At 53.8% G+C, this 19709-nt stretch overlaps 7 protein-coding genes across 7 annotated transcripts; 1 reads left to right on the forward strand and 6 right to left on the reverse strand.

Moving 5' to 3' along the window:
• Positions 1–141: 141 nt before the first annotated feature.
• On the reverse strand, positions 142–1323 carry J4E78_008873 (uncharacterized protein; the record flags this gene model as incomplete). The annotated part of the gene is made up of 1 exon (XM_049369472.1): positions 142–1323. The coding sequence occupies one exon, from the start codon at positions 1321–1323 to the stop codon at positions 142–144; it is 1182 nt and encodes a 393-aa protein (XP_049218796.1).
• Positions 1324–3324: 2001 nt separating this feature from the next.
• On the forward strand, positions 3325–5825 carry J4E78_008874 (uncharacterized protein; the record flags this gene model as incomplete). Its single annotated transcript, XM_049369473.1, has 3 exons — positions 3325–3690; positions 3741–4418; positions 4473–5825. 3 exons carry the CDS (start codon positions 3325–3327, stop codon positions 5823–5825), a joined length of 2397 nt encoding a protein of 798 aa, XP_049218797.1.
• Positions 5826–5978: 153 nt separating this feature from the next.
• On the reverse strand, positions 5979–6692 carry J4E78_008875 (uncharacterized protein; the record flags this gene model as incomplete). Its single annotated transcript, XM_049369474.1, has 1 exon — positions 5979–6692. The coding sequence occupies one exon, from the start codon at positions 6690–6692 to the stop codon at positions 5979–5981; it is 714 nt and encodes a 237-aa protein (XP_049218798.1).
• Positions 6693–7713: 1021 nt separating this feature from the next.
• J4E78_008876 (uncharacterized protein) lies at positions 7714–8972 on the reverse strand (the record flags this gene model as incomplete). The annotated part of the gene is made up of 6 exons (XM_049369475.1): positions 7714–7778; positions 7831–8103; positions 8155–8323; positions 8373–8517; positions 8567–8753; positions 8804–8972. 6 exons carry the CDS (start codon positions 8970–8972, stop codon positions 7714–7716), a joined length of 1008 nt encoding a protein of 335 aa, XP_049218799.1.
• A 2666-nt stretch (positions 8973–11638) lies between these two features.
• Positions 11639–12406, reverse strand: J4E78_008877 (uncharacterized protein; the record flags this gene model as incomplete). The annotated part of the gene is made up of 1 exon (XM_049369476.1): positions 11639–12406. One exon carries the CDS (start codon positions 12404–12406, stop codon positions 11639–11641), a length of 768 nt encoding a protein of 255 aa, XP_049218800.1.
• A 3584-nt stretch (positions 12407–15990) lies between these two features.
• J4E78_008878 (uncharacterized protein) lies at positions 15991–17037 on the reverse strand (the record flags this gene model as incomplete). Its single annotated transcript, XM_049369477.1, has 2 exons — positions 15991–16996; positions 17033–17037. 2 exons carry the CDS (start codon positions 17035–17037, stop codon positions 15991–15993), a joined length of 1011 nt encoding a protein of 336 aa, XP_049218801.1.
• Positions 17038–18055: 1018 nt separating this feature from the next.
• Positions 18056–19458, reverse strand: J4E78_008879 (uncharacterized protein; the record flags this gene model as incomplete). Its single annotated transcript, XM_049369478.1, has 2 exons — positions 18056–19102; positions 19150–19458. The coding sequence occupies 2 exons, from the start codon at positions 19456–19458 to the stop codon at positions 18056–18058; spliced, it is 1356 nt and encodes a 451-aa protein (XP_049218802.1).
• Positions 19459–19709: the final 251 nt, after the last annotated feature.

Consider the following 19709-nt stretch of genomic DNA (forward strand, 5'->3'; position numbering starts at 1 on the left):
ATTGGTTGGCGTTGTATGGTAAGCTTGGATAGCTTTGATGAACTTTTTACCTACATTTTACGTTCTCACTCTTTCGCTTCTCTTCTGACCGCGTTCACTTCTTCGGCTGCAGCGTTTCTTTGACAAAGAGGCCGAACCAGGCTATTCCGTCCTCCTCCGCTTATTGCGATACTCGTCCTCACTCGTAGGTATTCTGAAGTCTTCCTTCCTCTTGATGCCTTCGCTTTTCTCTTCGACAGCCAAAGTCGCCTCCACCGGCCCAGCTGTCACGACCGGCTCATCGGCCTCCATCTTCTCAATCGCTAGGATCTCCTCTTTCTTCAACATCTCCTCCTTCTCCCTAATCTTCTTGATTTCCCCCTCATCCAGCAGGTCCTCATCCCTCAACATCTCCTCGTCCTCAAGATAGTCGTCCGGCTCCGGCGTATTACCCACAACTGTCTCAAAAACCACCTGGAAACTCCCTTGTTTCACGAACCGCGAATCAACAAGCCGATCCCACTCTTGCGCCACATACCTGTACTTGTCTTTCGTACTCAGCCTCGGGTTCACATGCACCACTCCCCTCGACATCGCCAGCAAGATGGGATCCTGGTACGACGATAATTGCGGATGGTCCTTCAACATGCCCTTTATGGCGTCCCAGGCTGTGTCGTATATTGCAGTCCGTGTACCCGTATATTTCCCTTCAAGCCCGAGATACCACGAGTCATCCGTCCAGCTAGGCCAGTAGTCTCGCACAGCCCCGGTCTTCCCTTTGCCCAGGCGCTCGAGGAAGCCAGATGCTGGAAACGCGTCGCGTGACGTGCGGACGCCTGTTGGAGGCAAGACGCGGGTTGGTGTGTCTAATGACGACCCGTATACGAACGCGAGACCAGAGTCTTTCCACGCATGATCGAACGCCGGTTTCACTATGTCGTCGTGCCAGACTTTGAGGAATTCGCGGTCGATACAAGGAACCATGCTTGCGTGGGGGAAGATAACGAAGAGTTGCGGACACGATCCCATTCCCTCTGTCATCTTGTCTTGATCGGGTGTTGTGCTTCCGAATAGCAAGGCGCATTGCACGTCTCGAGCCGTGACCGAGTGCCCGTGGAGGGACAGGTAGATGGCGATGCGGTGCGCGTCGGCTTCGTCGATTGGGTTCGCGGATTTGTGGTTGAATGTGTGGGGGATCCATGGGGTTTGCTCCCAGGTTAGGCGTTTGGCGAAGGCGAGGGAGGTGGGGAGGCAGAAGGAGAGGGCGCTGTAGCATTGTTCGGGGTTTACGGTGGGGGAGAGGGCGGAAAGGCCGGGGATGGAACGCTCGTGCGTGGAGGACATGGTGGTGTTGGAGTTGAGGAGGTCCGGATGGACGAACGGCTACGCAGGAGAGTTTTGTAAAAAGCGTTTTGATAGAAAGTTTCGGACTTTGGGGAAGGTGTGAGAAGTGACTAGAGCATTGTGGGTATGTATGTTTTGCCTGGAGACGTAGTGAATGGTGTAGAGGTTACTAGCCGATGACGCACATGTTCTTCAAGATTTGAGACAGCTGAGTGAAATAGTTTTGTGCTTGTATGTTCTACCAGAATCGCCATCCGCCAAAAGTGCGCTGGAAAGCAGCAGCAGAGAAATCTGCATAACAAGTAGCCTCTCGAATAACTCGCTATATCCTTTTTGAAACGACAAGAATAATAGAGCGTTGGATCAACGACAGGGCTGCGTACACTGGATGGAGACTAGTGTACTTCACTTCTGGATGGGATGTTGCTCAGCTCTCATATACTTAGCAAAAATGAATTATAGGCTGTAGCAGTGGAGAGAAGCGATTTCTAGAAGACTTCCCTGGTATACGTAGTGCGACACAAGAAGCTCGGGCATCCCTTGAAAGGTACCGGGAACGTACTTGAGATTGATCTAGGTTGTGAGACCTGCTGTAGAAGCTGTAAATCGACTGGAAGACATTGTGACTGGAGGATACAGCGCTTTGATTCTACTGAGATGTACAGGGTGCTTCGAAGAGTTAAACAGCGTTTGAGACAGTGGGCTGATGAGCTAGACGAACTTGAGGTTCATTAAATTACGACCTTGCAACACATGTTCCGAGAAATGGGTTCCTGGATACATGCGCATTGAAAACCGGACTATACTGGCTACCTAGGTATGTTGATTGCTCGTTGCTATATCGCATGACTTGCATGCAGAGCGCTTGCCTGCAGAAATGAGTCAGCCTGTAAGAATGCCAAGATGGCTGCCTGGATGTCAGCACTAAAGATTATCCTAGTACTACATCTTAAGTACACTGCTGGACGCTCTTCTTTGCGACAAACCTCATTTTTCTTACACTTTATTGAAATGTCTTATTGTTCGTGGAAGAATCATGGAGGTGGGCGTTGCATCGACCGGAAACCAGCCTAACGGAATCCCGGGACTCGGCAGCTTATCTTCGCGCACCACGGCGACACTGCGGGCCTGACTGCCGCATTCTGGTCCACGACGCCGCTGCTCGCGGGAACGCCGTCCACATCTGCGTGCTTCAATCCACCAAGGCTTCATCTTGTGATGGACAAGCACGACCTAGCGGGCGCCACCCCCACTTGGCAACGCTTATCGTCGCATTCTCGAGGACAACGCCAAACGACGAGCGCCCCAATCGCACGAGACAGGATCGTCTGTCGCACGAACGCCGAGGAAACTTCCCTAAATTGCATTGCAATTGTTCGGCGACACCAGGTCTGCCCGCGATTGGCTTGTCGCGCGGTCATAAGCACGGCGAATGCTTCTTCCGGGCGCATTCGATATCGTGTCTGCGGATGATGCCATTCAACCTGGTGGCGACACCATTCCGTTGTTTACCTAGGTATAGATCGCTATCAGCCTGGCGTTGCAACAGGGTGCCAGGCCATCCCCTTTGGAACGGCATCTCCGACATGGGATGGCACGACCTCGTTATCCCCGCAGTTTCCTGCCCAATATACGGTTGCAGGCTTCGTTTCTGATATGCCGGGTGTTCTAGAATACGAAGGGAAGAAGTGATAGGACCCACGGGTTGCACAGTTAGGTTACCTGCCGTGCCACCAACATCGCCTTGCATGATCTTTAGATACCCTTCTGTATTCGGCCGCTTCCTGACATGGGACACCTGCCCTTTCAAACCTAGGAGTGGCAGTCCTATCGCTCCTGCAACAGGGGCCTTATCTGACGTGCTATTGCGCGCAACCTCGCCGCAATCACACAGGTGAAGGCCACGATAACGCGTTTGCACTAGAGCACGTGAGCAGTTGTATATTTGAGTAACAGTACTCCCCGCTCGGACAATGAACCAAACCATTACCGCGCGCAACCATGGCAGCTCCTCTTGGTGACGTGATGGTTATGGGCCGCCCCGACGCCGTCGAGGGCAAGGTCGTCAGTCTTCCCAGCCACAAGGCTATCAACGACTTCAGCGAAAAGAAGCATGCTGCTCACGACGGAGACATCGACATCAAAGGCCCTTTGGACCCTGAGATCAAGGCCGCTCTTCCCGAGTACGACGGCGATGGGCACGACAAGGACGGCGACGGTGAGGACCATGTCATCGTTACTGGCGCCGACGCAGCAGCCTATCTACTGCCTATGCGAGACGACTTTGTGCCTGCGTTGACTTTCCGGAGTCTGTTTCTGGCCACCGTTCTGTCCGGATTCCAAGCCGTCGTGTACCAGATCTACCAGGTATGTCAATATCTCCACAGGCTACGTACCTTGAATGCTGACGAAACCAGTTCAAACCCACTCTCGTCACCATCCAAGGAACCTTCATCGTCCTCATGGCCTACTTCCTTGGCAGGGGATGGGTCAAGCTACTACCCCGCGGAGACAAGTTCGAGGCTCGGTGGAGGGAGAAGGGCGGAGTCGGCAAGGCGCCCATGTGGATTACAATCATGTCATTCTTCAACCACGGCGAGTGGAACTTGAAAGAGCATGCCATCACATCCATCACCGCCACTTCCGCATCGATTGCTGCTCCCGCCAGTCAGGTCTTCGCTGCATCTGACCTCTTCTACGACATGCCTTTGAGCCCTGTCACAGTCATCTTCAGCACCATTTCTATTGGACTCTTTGGATACGGTATCTGCGGTATCATGCGCCCCATCTGCGTATGGCACGTTGACTCGGTCTACTGGAGCAGCCTTCCTACAGTCAAGGTCCTCCAAGGTCTCCACTGGCAGAGCGTCAAAGATTCAAAGCCTCTCCGATGGTTCTGGATTGCCTTCTCCTGCATGTTCGTCTACGAGTTCTTCCCTGCATACATCTTCCCCTGGTTGAACTCTATCTCGATCCCCTGTCTGGCTGCCATGCATGCGACTGGAAACACGGCGGCTACGCTTACCAACCTCTTCGGAGGTGCCTCAAACAACGAGGGTCTTGGTTGGTTCAGCATTTCGCTTGACTGGCAATACGTAAGAAGGCGCTCCGAAACACTCATACCCTGCAGACACTAATCGCTATTACAGATCACTTCCTTCCAGTCGTCGCTTCCTCTCAAGCTCCAACTCCACCAAGCTGCCGGCTTTGTATTCTGCTTTTTCATCATGCTCGGCATTTACTACGGCAACGCTTGGGGTTCGAAGGACCTGCCTTTCATGTCAACACGTCTCTTGACCCAGGAGGGCAAGCAGTACCCAAGCGAGAGCGTCTTCATCGATGGCATACTGGACGAGAAGGCTCTGCTTCAATACGGCCTGCCGAGAATTACAGGCACCTTCGCTTACGCCATGTTCATGGCCAATGCTGCGATCGGTGCCCTCATCGCCCACATCGTGCTCTTCTGGGGCGGCGACACAGTCCGAGCATTCAAGGATGCCAAAAAGGGCAAGTTCGACGATCCTCACCACGCGCACATGGCCAAGCACTACAAGGACGCACCACAGTGGTGGTACCTAGCCGTACTCGTCGTCAGTTTCGTGCTCGGTCTCGTCGTCGTGATCAAGGAGAATGTTACTCTCCCCGTTTGGGCCTACGTTATCGCACTGGTAATGGGCACGATCATCTCGCCCTTCAGCACCCTCCTCTACGCCCGCTTCGGTAACGGTATCGCAACCAACAACCTGTCCAAGGTCATTGCCGGACTGATCCTCCCCGGTCGCCCCATCGGTAACATGTACTTCGCCGCGTGGTCTCACAACGTTATCAACAGCGCTGTGCAACTCAGCATGGATCTGAAACTAGGCGAATACCTCAAGATCCCGCCCCGCGTGATGTTCATGACACAAATCTACGGCACCGTCCTGGGCGGCTTCATCAACTACGCCGTCATGATCTCCATCGTGACAGGAAACAAGCACCTCCTCGCCGACACCGACGGTAACGCGTCGTGGTCTGGTGCAAACATCCAGTCCTATAACACCAACGCCTCCACCTGGGCCCTCGCCGCGTACCTGTATAAGCAAGGAAAAGCCTACTCCATCGTCCCCTTCGGTCTCCTCATCGGGGCGGCCATCGTCCTCGCCCACCGCATCTTCGTTCGTTTCGTACCCAAGATCGGTAACTTTTCCCTCCGCGAGATCAACTTCCCCCAGTTCATTCAGTACGCGGGATACATTCCTTACAATCAGAGTCAGACGTGCGTGCTTCTCAGCTGGACGATTGTGGGTTTCTTCACACAGTTCTACCTGAGGAACTACCGTCCCCGCATCTTCAAGGACTACTCGTACCTGATTGCGGGTGCGTTTGATGGCGCGAGTTTGACTTGTTTGTTCATCTTGTCGTTTGCTGTGTTTGGTGCGGGAGGCCCGGCGATTCCGTTTCCGCAATGGTGGGGTAACAACGTCGCTGGTAACTACGATTTGTGCCCTGTGGCGGAGTAGATATGAAAGACGCTTTACAGACGGAGGTAGAGGCACGAAGGATGTAGTACACTGTCGCTTTAGATACCATCCACGATTATCTCAGACTACCATGTCCAACATGCTATCTACATATCCCTCTACCACTTTCTAACACATATTCCCCATCCCAACCTACCACGCAACAGGCACACCATCATACCTAAAAAACCTCCCACTATCCGCCTCCTTCAACCCCCCCACAACCTCCAACATACTCCCCACACTAACACTCGCCTCAATCATCGCGCCCTCGCCCCCCATCCTCGTCTTCACCCACCCAGGATCCATGCAAATCACCCTTACACCTTGCTTCTTCAAATCCTTCGCCTGGTGCACCGTCAACATGTTCAACGCCGCTTTACTCATACTATAAGTACAGCATTTGGTTATATCCGTCGCAACAGTCAGACTACCGAGCCCGGACGACATGTTCAGCACCGTAGCGCCGCGGGCGAGGTATTTTTGTAAGGAAGACACGATTTTCGCCGGGCCGAGCACGTTGGTTTGCATGTGCTCGTTCATGCTTTTCGGGTCGAGCGTCAGCGATGTGTCGCTGGATGTTGCGTTTATGCCGGCGACGTTGAAGAGGTAGTCGAGTGATGCGCCGCTCTTGGAGAGGATTTCTGCGACGCGGAACTCGATGGAGGAGAGGGAGTCTAGCGAAGAGACGTCGCATTCGATGATGTGGATTTTGGGGTTGGTTTTGCTCATCGCTTCTAATTCGGCAATGTCACCTGATTTCGAGCGTACGCCCGCGATGATGGTGTTGTCGCCCTTCGCAGCCAACTGCCTTACAAACTCCAATCCAATACCGCGATTTGCGCCCGTGAGGAAATAGGTTGCCATTTTGTGTGGAGGTTTTCTCGATCTCGATCTCGATGTAGTAGAAGGGATATGATGTGGTTTTGGTTTTATAATGATGGTTTGGGCGATTGGAGCGGAGGAGTCTGTGAGGGCTCTAAGGGGAAGCGTGGCTGGAGCAGATTTCCGCGGTATGGGTTGCAAATGTGGACGCGAAAAGTTTTGGGATGCGGACGAGCGACTTGATGATCTACTTCGCCTCCGCGGACGGGTTGATGTGCTGGTGGATGTGGATGTGGTGTGCCGTGTGGCATGCATGGGGGCTGCTTCCACCGGGTAAATCATGGTGGTGACGTGTGGTGCGGGAGCGTGGGAGGAGGGGAAGTTGGATGCGAGTTTGGGCAGGTCGTTGGATATCAGATATCTGGTTAGCAAAAAGACCTATATGTTGTTCGTCGATTTGGTTATATGTATACATGCACGTACCATCTGTTCGCTTGAAGGAGTTGGTTGGCGGACCCGTAAATCGGGGTCGGACGTGTCAGACCTGTCAACTCTGTGACATGGGGCTTCATGCGACACGGCGTGTCGACCAGAACGAGGCTGCGATGTTATGCTTTCGCGGAAATTGTGTCTCGAGTTCCCTAATCCTATGGCTGAAATGATCGTTTAGTCGTCGTGAGATTTGCAGGATCGAAATGCCTCGGGCGAGCCCGACGCCAGCTGGTGGGATTCGTCATGCGATGGACACGCGACCATTTCTTGGATCGTGACGATGCATTGGACATGAAGATGAGTTAGTACATGTGGAGAGATATGATTTCGTGAATTGCATAATTACTATTTCGTGCGTAACTTATAAATATTACCCGTAGCATTGGCACATGATGGAAGGGAAAGCGTAGCTTCACACTCTGATCGGCCACTGACAGTATCACCGTCTCGACTGTCTGACGCGTGTAGCGTGCCTTTCGTCTGGTATCTGACCCACTCTTGATATCTCCACTTGTCTGCCACTCCCATATCCAATGCTCCGCATTTCGACCATACACCATCGAGGTCTTGTCTACTCCATATGGTCAATCTTGCGCTTCTCGCTGGCGCCCTTCACCACGCTGGATAGATCGACAACTGTTTCGTGTTAGCAGACGAACTGAACTTGACCAAGACATAGTCAACTTACGAGGTAGATCGAATGGGAAGTCGACACTAGCCAGCATAATGGCGAAGAAGATGTACCATCCGCACATACACGTGACGAAGGTGAAAGCTCCAGCAGCTTCAGCGAGCTTGACAGCAAGAGCAGCTTGGCCATTGGCAAGCTGGAAGTAGCTTCCGGCAAGGAGACCAAAGGCGGGTACAAGTGTGAAGAAGATGAGGAAGAAGATGAGGTTCGTGCGGATGGAGCAGACGAGGTAGACGAGGCATAGAATGCCCATCATGACGAGGAAGTATGCTGTATCAACCGTTAGAGGTGCAATTCCGAAACATATTGTAGGCAACGTACCAAGACCGACATTGAAGCCCACAGACTCGAGACCTGTGCTGCCTTCGACACTTGGATCTGCGTATGCGGCGTATGAGTTGTAGAAAGGTTGGAGAGTTGCGGCGAAACCGAGCCAGAAGGCACCGAAAGAGCAGAAGACAACGAAGGGGAAGGTGTTGCCGAGAATCCACTGTGGTAGCGGTTAGTGTTTGCTGTTACAAGTTTCAGGACAAACATACTTCACCGAGGCCACCGAGGATCATGAGCAGACCACCGCAGAAGTAATACCACCCGATGCTTGCAGATCCACTCCCACCAGCGCCTCGCCATCCCATAAGGGTCATGCTCAATGGATGCAGCGACAACAAGAAACCGATCAAAGCGCTATGCAATGTCAGCAACCACGAACTCGAAATGTGTAATGAGAACTTACAGAGGTGTTGGGTTACCGAACGTCTTGCGCAGATCTCCCTTTACTTTGTTCGGAGGTGACAAGTACAGCTTCTCGAAAAGCTCTGGCGAGATGGAGATGCTACCTGCTGTTCGGATTTGATGCAGCGCAGTACCAGAGTCGGCCGAAGCATCGAGGTGTGCGTGTCCTCCATATCCATTGCCGTAAGCTAGAGAGCGTCAGCTGAATTCAGAAGTACGCGTCGCAAAAGTGTCTTACCATCTTGCCGAGAAAAGTCCTTCTCCAAAGCGTTGGGGTTGTCCATCATTCGTGTCGTCGACTCGTTTCTCGCGGTTGATCCAGCTGATAGAGTCTCCGCGTCCCGAGCCGTAGTCGCACCGAGATGGGCGTCGTTTGTTGCGTACTTGTGGTCGTGGTTGGAAGTCATACAGGCGATGTGGTTATCGAATAGACCGCTTCCGTTAGAGTTAGTATTAGAGGAGGATGTTTCGTGATGATGGCCAGTGGAGGAAGTGGTAGTTGCTGTAGAGTTCTCGTAACGTGACATAGGAGGCTAGAAGATGGAGGATAGGATTGATATAGGTGGGCAGACAATCTTCATTAAGAGTGTAGGTCACGTAACGATGGTGCTCCGCAAACCTTGAGGCACGGATTCCAATTCCAAGAAAGCGTAGCCGCGGACGAAAGCAAGGGATCATCACCAAGTAGGTGGCAGGTGCAGCCAGGCCACCCCGGTAGAACAAGAGTTTGAGGACCAACCGCTGCGGCTCCGCGTTGGACCTGATGCACGTAGTCGAATTGGCGGGAGGGCAGATCTGCCCAGACCAGAGCTCGAAGGACGGCCAGGTCTTGATTCGCCGGAGTCATGAGGAGTTCATCCTTAGCTGCGGACGTGGCTTCCCTGGCGACGCATCCCCAGAAACAACAGTGGCGTTCCGCGCAGTCACATTGCACACCCCAGACCTTCTGCCTATAACACCGTCGGGGCTTATCCAAGAGTGCATGATAACGAGCGTCTGAATGGGCGATTGGAGATGTAGATTCCCATCGAGGACTCCACGATAAGCATGCTTCTTCGTGAAACACAATTGATCACACTCTTAGCCTCGCCGTATTGGCAAGACCTCGGCGACCCTAGTGCCCAAAACGGTCGCAATGCAAATGGTACGCATTGAACGTTGTAACGTGATCGTGATCCGACTCAGTGACAACCAGTAAGGGATCTGCAGCTGCAGGAAATAAGATCGGTTCTGCGGAGTCGAGTGGAGATGAAGCACGCGAAAGCTGGGGATGTGTGCGGAGCCTAGACTTTGGAGCTAAATGATCGTCGGGCCGTCACTTATTGGGGTTGACTTTGCGGGGAAAGCGTACTAGGAACGCTAGATCCGGATGAGTGGTGCAGGCGTTATTTCCAAACGTCATGTCGCCCACGGCATCTCTGAAGCCGCGCATGAGGGTTCCTTTTGACGTCTCGCAAACGAGTCGCGTAGGCGACATCGATTACTGATGGTGTGGCTCCAAAGTGCGATCGTGTGCAACGTTGCAATTGAGGCAGTTGCAGATCTGTGTGACGAGAACGACCAACTGCTTCGACTCAGTCCAGAACATATACAGTCCGGCCTCGTGCGGCGAAGCTGTTGTGGTTGCATGTGCATCTTATGGTCGATAAATCAGTTCCGCAGTTGGTGTCAAACTGCAAGGGAGGGCCCAGAGCCAGCCCCCGCGTTCCACTACCGAGGTGTGCATGGTGGCTTCAGAATCTGGTGACTGGTATCGAGCGTATGGCATTTGGCGAGTAGCTTGCGCTCATCCGACCACGAAACGGGTAGGCGGCGGATTGATTCCGCGAGTAAGCCCGCCTAACCCAATCCAGCCTACGATGGGGGAAGACTGGTGGTTTTTGAAACCAAGCCCCGGGAATAGGTAGATGCACAAACACTGGGCTCGTGGTTGGAGTGAATCGAGGCTGGCATATCGCATAAAGTGTTCCGGGGAGTTGCATTGTTTCACGCAGGCTCCAGTCGCACTCGAAATGAAAACCTGGTTGACCGCACACCGCACGTCGCACGACGATTCCCAAAATTCGTTCCGATTAACGCGCTCGCAACCTCTTAGTCGGTAATAGGCAAGTTTGCCAGGTGTCCAAAAGGCAGACCGCATCTTCCGTGGATCCGAGCCATCAGCATCCCAGTAAGACCGCGACCCAGGATTCTAGCGGCGTATGCCGTGACCCCTCTGATCCGAAGGGATTCGGGCTTTTCGCGATCACAGGGAACGACGCTTCCGGTCCAGCACAAAGGTGTCCATAGAATCTGCATCGCCTTATCCATCGTGAAAGCATGCATCTGCTCTGCGGGACATGCTTCCACTGCGTATGGGCTACCGGCATCCGAAATCGGCATCCGAAGAACGTAACACGAGATTGCGACTAAGAGTCCTATGCGGAGTGTGGATCATGCGGCGTTGAAAGTTCATGTGGGTAGCCTTCGGAGGGTTTCGGTCTTCGGTGCTTTCCATGTTGAAGTGCCGAAAGCTGGTGAGAAGGTACAAGGAGATACAGATCGTCGGTACATTCGGATGTTCGATGGCTCAAAGTCTCCTCGTCGTCGTTCGCACCTTCTGCTCCTGGGGACCCCGTACTTGCTCAGCATGGCCAGGTGCGCGTCGCTCCTGCCTAGTGCCGAACGACTGTCATAAACTTGTTCGCCATGATCGCGAAACATACCGATGATCGAATCGAGCAGATTGCGTTCAGCAGTCATTAGTTGGATACTGTCTTTGCGAATGGACATGTATTCCGCGCCAGTCAACATGATGCAACGTCAACAGAAGTGCTGATAGAATAGGAAGGTGCATTGCACGCGCTCTCAGAGAAGATGAGATGGATCAGTTTGAGAGAAAGTACCAAGCCGGCACGTCATTCTCTTATACCTGCGCACATGACGAGATGGATGGTGGTGATGAGAAGATAAGTAATCTCACCCGGCTGATTTGTTCGCCTTGTTCCTCCTTCCCCGACTCCGATCCCCCGCTGAATGATTCATGCGAAAAAGAATGAGAGCTTCAACGGCCGTATGGTCATCCATAGCGACCTCAAGCTCCACCAACTTCTTCGATTACCTTCTTGAGATTCTTAATGTCATGCGCGAAACGACCCAGGAACAAGCCATCGACGCCTTCGGCAATCTTCGCGAAGGTGCCAGGGCCAGCACTCCCTCCGTAGACGATTCTTGTGGTGCCCGCTCTGCCAGCAGCCAGCTTCCTAAGCTCTTTCGTAACATTGACAACGTGGTCGGGGTCGGCGGGCTCCTTTGCGCCAATGGCCCAGACAGGCTCGTAGGCCAGGATTACCTCAGTGTCGTCTGGGACGGCAGCCAGCACTGACATGACCTGGGGTTTGCACTCTTGTATAGCTGCACCGACAGCTGCTGATGCGACGCTGTGGTGCGTCTTCTCGCCAATGCACACAAGCGGTATGAGGCCGTTCCTCGCTGCTGCACCGGCTTTCTTCGCGACCGTCTCGTCTGTCTCGCCGAATATGGCCCTCCGCTCCGCATGTCCAATCTCTACTATGCGCGCACCTGCCTGGCGCAGCACCAGTGGGCTGACCTCACCGGTGTATGCGCCCTTGTCCTCCCACATGGTATCTTGGGCGCCAAGCATGATAGACGAGGACTCGAGGATGCGGGCAGATTCGGTGAGCGAGACGAAGTCGGGGATGACGAAGAGATCGATGCGCGAGTTCCAGGCGTCGCCGTCAAGCTGCAAGGCGCCGCGGACGTAGGACAGGGTGCTGGGCAGGTCGAAGTACATCTTCAGCGAGACGCCGACGATGCGACGGGGGCGCGTGATGGGCGGCATAGCTGCGGTCTGTGTATGTGTGTATGAATAATGTTACTTGTAGAGCGTCTGGCAGCTTCCTAGACACACTCTTGCGCAACGATGATGATCCGGGGTTACCGCATAGGGTAAACCCGGGGAAGGGACAATTCGGCCACCAGCGGTGGAGGGGAGCTCGTGTGGGACGGGACACGTTTGTGGGGCTCCATGCCACATCCATTACCACATTCAATGCCACATTATAATATGCGCGCCTTGCGGCCTGCCCAAGCGCTCTCTGCATCTCCTGTGACGACGCGCGCCCACCGCATGCACATGTTACGTATAGCCACCTGCACCGGATCGTCCAGTGGTGCCAGAGCAGCCATGGCAGACCGCCGAAGATGGGCCACGCTTGGCAGGGCTGGAGGGCTCCGATTGTGCCTCCGTACTGCGCTAACCGCTTCAACGTCGACCTTCCGCTAAGGAAAACTGTACATCCCGAGTCAACGCATCACTCACCTCTCGCCTACTGACCGACCGCAAACAGCAGTGGTACATGTCGCGGACACTCGCAGATCGCTGGGCCCGCAAACGATACTTTGGATAGCTCGTCAACACCGCAGTACGCAGCATCCTTGCACGTTTCCCGAATTCCACCGCGGGGTGCATATCTCTCATATACATTTCACTAACGTCGGGAGAATTGACGCAGACTCTACATTTTCCTCCCTCTTCTTTTTCTAGTAGTCCTACACCTCTCCATCATGCACATCTCTCAGAAACTCGCCCAGGCGCGGGAGGAGGGAAAGCCAACCTTCTCCTTCGAATTCTTCCCGCCCAAGACAGCACAGGTACGCCGCACCCCGATGTCCCTCGCACAAGGAGCAGGAAGCTAATTCCATCTAGGGGGTCCAAAACCTCTACGACCGCATGGACCGCATGCATGGCTTCGGTCCACAGTTCATCGATCTCACCTGGGGCGCCGGTGGCCGCCACTCCAAGCTGACCTGCGAAATGGTCAAGGTCGCACAATCCGTCTACGGCCTCGAAACCTGCATGCACCTCACGTGCACCGACATGGAAAAGTCCAAGCTCGACGACGCCCTCCGCGACGCATACAATGCCGGCTGCACCAACATCCTCGCCCTGAGGGGAGATCCGCCGCGTGAGAGAGAAAAGTGGGAGGCGACAGCAGGTGGCTTCCGCTATGCCAAGGACCTCGTCGTATACATCAAGGAGAAGTACGGAAACCATTTCGACATTGGTGTGGCCGGCTACTCCGAAGGAAGCGACGACAATGACAACGTCGATGAGCTCATCGACCATCTCAAGGAGAAGGTGGATGCTGGAGGAACCTTTATTGTCACACAGATGTTCTACGATACCGACCTCTTCCTTGAGTGGGTCAGGAAGGTTCGTGCCAAGGGCATCGACGTTCCCATCATTCCTGGTATCATGCCGATCCACACATACGCGGCATTTTTACGCCGAGCCCAATGGACCAAGTGCAACATCCCCAAGAACTGGACTGAGGCGTTGGAGCCTGTCAAGAACGACGACGTCGAAGTCCGTGAAGTTGGCAAGACTCTGGTCGCAGACATGTGCCGGCGGCTGATCGATGCTGGTATCATACATCTGCACTTGTAAGTAGGTGCTCGAGAGTAGAAGATCGCCGACTAATTCCCATATAGCTACACCATGAACCTCGCACAAGCCACCCGCATGGTCCTCGAAGAACTAGACCTCCTACCAGACCCCGAGTCCCCGCTAGAGAAGCCCCTTCCGTGGCGGCCTTCCCTGGCTCTCAACCGACGCGACGAGAACGTGCGACCTATCTTCTGGCGCAACCGCAACCGATCGTACATTGCACGTACACAAGACTGGGACGAGTTCCCGAACGGTCGCTGGGGAGATTCTCGCTCGCCTGCGTTCGGTGAATTGGACTCATATGGCATCGGTCTGAAGGGAACCAATGAGCAGAACATCAAGCTATGGGGCACACCAATGTCGATTAGGGATCTGTCCGAACTCTTTGTACGCTACATGGAGGGAAAGCTCGACTCGTTGCCGTGGAGTGAACAGCCCATCACCACTGAAGCGGGATCGATCACGGATGATCTCATCGATCTGAACCGTCGTGGTTTCCTGACCATCAACTCCCAGCCTGCTGTCAACGGAGCCAAGTCTTCGGACCCTGTCTTTGGTTGGGGTCCACGCAATGGTTACGTCTACCAGAAGGCATACCTAGAAGTGTTTGTCTCTCCAGAGCATATTTCGGAGATCATCACACGTCTCGAGCGCGACCCTGAGTTCACATACTACGCGGTCAATAAGGATGGCGACTTGAAGACGAACGCTCCCAACGAAGGACCAAATGCTGTTACATGGGGTGTCTTCCCAGGCAAGGAGATTGTGCAGCCAACCATTGTCGAAACAGTCAGCTTCCTCGCCTGGAAGGACGAATTCTACCGTCTCGGACAGCAGTGGGCCAACTGCCATGCTGGTGTCAGTCCTTCACGTTACGTGATCCAGGATGTTGTAGACACCTGGTACCTCCTGAACATCGGTGAGTATATTCGCTTAACCATCAAGCTCAGTCAACTAAAATCCTACAGTACACAACGACTTCCACGCCACTCGCGGCATCTTCCCCATCTTCGACGGATTAGAAGTCAAGGACATGGACAAGCCCCTGGTCGACCCCAACAGCGTTGACGTGCCTGGCACAAACGGAGAGGAAGCGAAGCCAGTCAACGGCGAAAGCAACGTGAACGGCACAAACGGCGAGAAAGTTGGACCTCGCAAAGAAGAGAACCCAAGCCTCATCGACGCTGCCAAAGCAGCCGCTGTCGAGGTCACCAATGGCATGAGGAGCCTTGCAATGTCCAACTAGGCTTGCTTGGATTCTACAACGACACCCGGTCTCACTGTATTCAACACAACAAGACCCAACTCTTGAGGAGCTTCCCTCGGACAATCTCCACATCCACTTCGGTCTTCAACAACATACGCAACAGAGTTCCTTTTTCAACAGGACTCGTGCACTTCAACAAGCGCAAAATTCTCCGACTTCTCACATTTCGGCGCAATTCGGTTATAATAGGTACTGTCAAGAAAAGTGAAAGCATTACAAAGCATAAGCATATGCATCTGGGAGGCGTCAATTCAACCCGACGACCGTCACGCAAAAAATACAGATTATGGTGCGGGAACCCTAAAAAAGTTCAAGAAGCATAGTTAGTGGTGGAGGAGGAGGATGGTGATGTAGGCATGGCCTACCTTTCTGAGATACCCGATTGCTGCCCTCAACGGCGGCGGTCAATTTTGATGATTTACGTTCTTTAACATTGTGGTATGTATGTTGTTGATATAGATAATTGCATCTTATCTTCACCTTTGATACTTGGTTGAGTTCATCGAAGACACTTGAGAACATGGTGTGGAAGAAATGCTGAGATAATTTGTTTGTTTGTCATTCTGCCGTATTGGCATGTATGAGTTCTTTGTAGTAAAGTGAAAGTGTAAAGTATTTTGACAAGAATCGAAACCAATCGCGCCATCAAGACGTCTTCATCCTCTCTTTCCTTCCTCTGATCATCCAAATGTCAGGAGGTATCGGGCATCTAAGCGCCAATTCCACTTCCAGCACCCTCACCCTCACCAGCACCAGCACCCTCGCCGTCTCCCTTACCACCGCCAAACAATCCACCAAGCCAGCTCCACCAGCCACCAGACCCGTTGTCACCACCAGGACCCTGCTGACCATCCTCCTGACCAGGAAGTTCAGGCATACCAGTTGGCTTAGGTCCACGCGTCATCGTCTCCATGGTAGTAGGCAGACCAGGCATACCAGTACCAGGCAGACCAGGGAAACCACCCGATCCACCAGGCATACCAGTCGGCATAGGGAAAGAAGGAAGCTCCGTCGGGAAACCACCCGGTCCACCAGGTCCACCAGGTCCCTCAGGCGCCCCAGTAGGCAGACCCGGGAATCCGCCTGTGGGCGCTGGGAATCCGCCGCCGGGGCCCTCGGGAGCACCAGGCGTGGGAGTGGGTAGTCCCGGGAAACCTCCTGGGCCTTCTTCACCGCCGCCGGAGGGGGACTCAGTGGGAGTAGGTGCGCCGCCGTTCTCGGGGTCTGCGAGCGAGAAGGAAGGGAGGGGCAGGTCGCCGCCTTGGCGTGGGGCGAGCTGGTAGTCGATGGCTAGGTTGCGGGCGGCGCGCGCGCGGACGGGCCAAGAGGGGGGCATGTTGCTGGAGCCGCCGGGACCGCCTGGGAAGGCTCCGCCGGTGGGCATGGGCATGGGGAAGCCGGGGGGTGTTGGGGCGCCGGTGCCCATGGGTGGGCCCATGGGAGGGAATCCGGGGGTTGGTGCGCCCATGGGAGGGAGACCGGATGGAGGGCCCATAGGGGGGAAGCCAGGTGTTGGTGCGCCCATAGGGGGGAAGCCAGGTGTTGGGGCACCAGTTCCCATGGGAGGACCCATGGGAGGGAAACCTGGGGTGGGAGAGCCCATTGGTGGCATGCCCATGGAAGGGAAGCCAGGAGGAGCTTGAGGAGGTGCCTGACGGGTGTCCTTGGTGCCGAAGATGGCGTCGAGGTAGTCGCCGAGGGGGAAGGCAGCAGCGCTGCTCGAGAGAGCGAGGACAACGGGGACGGAGTACTTCATCTTGATGGAAGTAGTAGCGTGTGAAAGTCCGTGTGGATGTTTTGAGGCTGAAGGTGTTGAAATGTAAAGATAGTGGCTCAGCCAAAAAGAATGTATATACCACTAGGATATCTAGAGAGAGTGAACTTGGGTAGAGCAAAGAAAGGCCTGCCCGAAGTGTAAGAGAATGAGGAAGAGGAAGAGAGAGAAAGAGTGCTGGACAACTGATCTGTGAAGAACTGTGTTGATGATCCAACAAACTGAGGCCAGAGAGCCCTAGATATATATTCTTCTGTTTCGTTTCGGAGATTTCCAGGCCATGATCTACCCATGATCAACCACTCAATTCATCTCAAACCAGCATACCCGCGGGCCCGCCGCCCCCAGATTGCCCAGTCGTTTGAAGTTGCTGGAGCTGGGAGAATCACTATGAGCAAGCGTCTGTGCGCCCACCTGCTAGTTACAGATAAGATCGATCAAGACATTGCGAAGACGCGGCGGCGCGGGCTTGGTAGGTCAATCTCTGCAGGTCTAGCCAGGAAGCGCGTCTGCATGGCCTGATTCGTAAATTGTAGTATGGGGATTTCATGCCGATCGCTGTGGAGTTTCATGACCTTCTCCAATGGAATCGTTGTGCGCGCTATAAAACAAAGCTGTAAACAGGTGGGTGACAAGGGCCAAGTCGGTAATTTGCGTAAAAGCAAGGCTGCGATGGCCATGGATAGATTGGGTAGAAAGCCAACATGTTTCGAGGGAGAGGTCGAGATGCGAGCGGGAGGGCCGATCGCATGTTGATGGTAGAGGTGGGTCTGTTTCAGGCGTACGCGTACCTCGACGCCAAGAGGGCATGTCGCTAGCTGATTGGCGCAACCAGATGCCGACCATGGTTGCTCTGTAACAGGAACGGGCACATCGTCTACTTGAGCATCGGGAGACCTGCTTGGTGTTTGAAATGTAGTAACGGCGTGATGTGTGACGTACTGCCGTGCGGGACGCAGACCTCGGCAATGAACTACGTCAGGCATCCAGAGGCATCGGATCATATCCATCCAATTCTCCTTGCAGCATATCCCCAGCCACTCAACAGTGCGGTCACACCTGTGAAGGCGATCAACGCGCCATATCCGCTGCCATAAGCAAAGCCTGCACTCCAATCACCAGCATGTAGCAATGCTTCTGAGAGCGGACCACTGCACAAGTTGCCTACTCCTTTCCCAGCTGATAGGCACGCCCATACGAAGCCAGAATCCGCGCCTCTGCGCTTCTTTTGAGTGTCTGCAACGATTGCACTCCAGGCGCTCGATTGACAGCCAGCAAAGGCACCGTAGACGATACAAAACATGTACAATGGCGCTAGTGATGTAGAGAACCCCCACAGGAGAAAGATGCCGACTGTTGACCCCAGCGCAGAGACCATAAGGCAGGTCGTCACATGGTACTTGTCGGTAGCGATACCCATGCATAGACATCCGACAAACGCAGCGGCGTTGACGAGGATGATAGTGACGGTACTTTCGATGCTACCTGCGCCAATAGACCGAGCAAACGTGGGTAGATAGATTGCTGGTAGGAAGAAGCCAAGACTTTGGATGATGTTGCCGGATTGCAGGATCAGATAATTCGAACAAGTCCAGAACGACAGATCGAAACCTCTGGACTGCGATGTTTGCGATAGTGGAAGTCGAGGCTTGAAGAAGAAGACTATCGGAAAGTTGAGGGCCACGAAGCTGAGCGCACATACTCGTAGAGTTGTCCGGAATCCGTATGAGTGTAGGAGCCATTCGAGTATAAGAGGGAGGATGGCCCCGCTCAATCCCAGACCAGCCATGGTGGCTCCATAGGCAAAGCCTCTTCTGCGTACCCACCACTCTTCGATGTTGAAGAGAATTGGAGTCCATGCGAGGCCGCCGCCGAGTGCGTACAAGATGCCTTGAGTGACTATAAGGTGCGTTACGCTCGTTGACAGAGATCCGAGACCCAAGGAGAGACAAACGATAACTAGACCGACTGGTGTGGCCCAGGTGCGGAATTTGGGAAAGTATTTGAGCACGGCAAACCAGAACGCGATATCCATGTACATGATGCCCTAAAGGAGTGTCAGAATGGGAACCAACCAAGATTCGTAGAACATACCATTGCGCAAGCACCGACAACGGCTATGTTGCTTTGACCGGAGAACTCCTCACTAGTAGCATAGTATTCTTGGAAGACACCATAGCAGGAAGGAAACCCCCAGATCATCGCTTCAAGCATAAAGCAGGCGAACAGGCAGAGCCAGGCATCCTTACCACCATCGGTGGGCGGAAGGGAGAAGCCATCGTCACTGTTGAGACGTTGATCGTCATCTTCGTGTTGGCGTAGTATTTCGATATCCGTTGTCGCCGCCGAAGGCTGCTGTGGGTAAGTGGTCAAATCGACCTGGGTGGTATGATTTGAAGCCATTGAGTGCTCAAATTTGATGTTGAATCGATGGCAGCAGACTCATACTTATTTACAGTCTCCATGGTATGTTGAGATAAGTAGTAACGCCGTTAGCTTGGGAATCACTTGTAGGGCGTGCTCGATGTACGGTCGAGTGGGGCTCTGAGGCCCTGGGCCCGTCGGAAAGCGCAAAAGTCACGACAAGAGCCCGACTGCGGAGCCATGATGACTCAGTCTAAGGTCCGATATGGATTGTACGCTTAGTACTGGCG

The sequence above is a fragment of the Alternaria triticimaculans genome, assembly GCF_023758025.1.
Source record: "Alternaria triticimaculans strain BMP 0046 chromosome Unknown scaffold_17, whole genome shotgun sequence".
Taxonomy (NCBI): domain Eukaryota; kingdom Fungi; phylum Ascomycota; class Dothideomycetes; order Pleosporales; family Pleosporaceae; genus Alternaria; species Alternaria triticimaculans.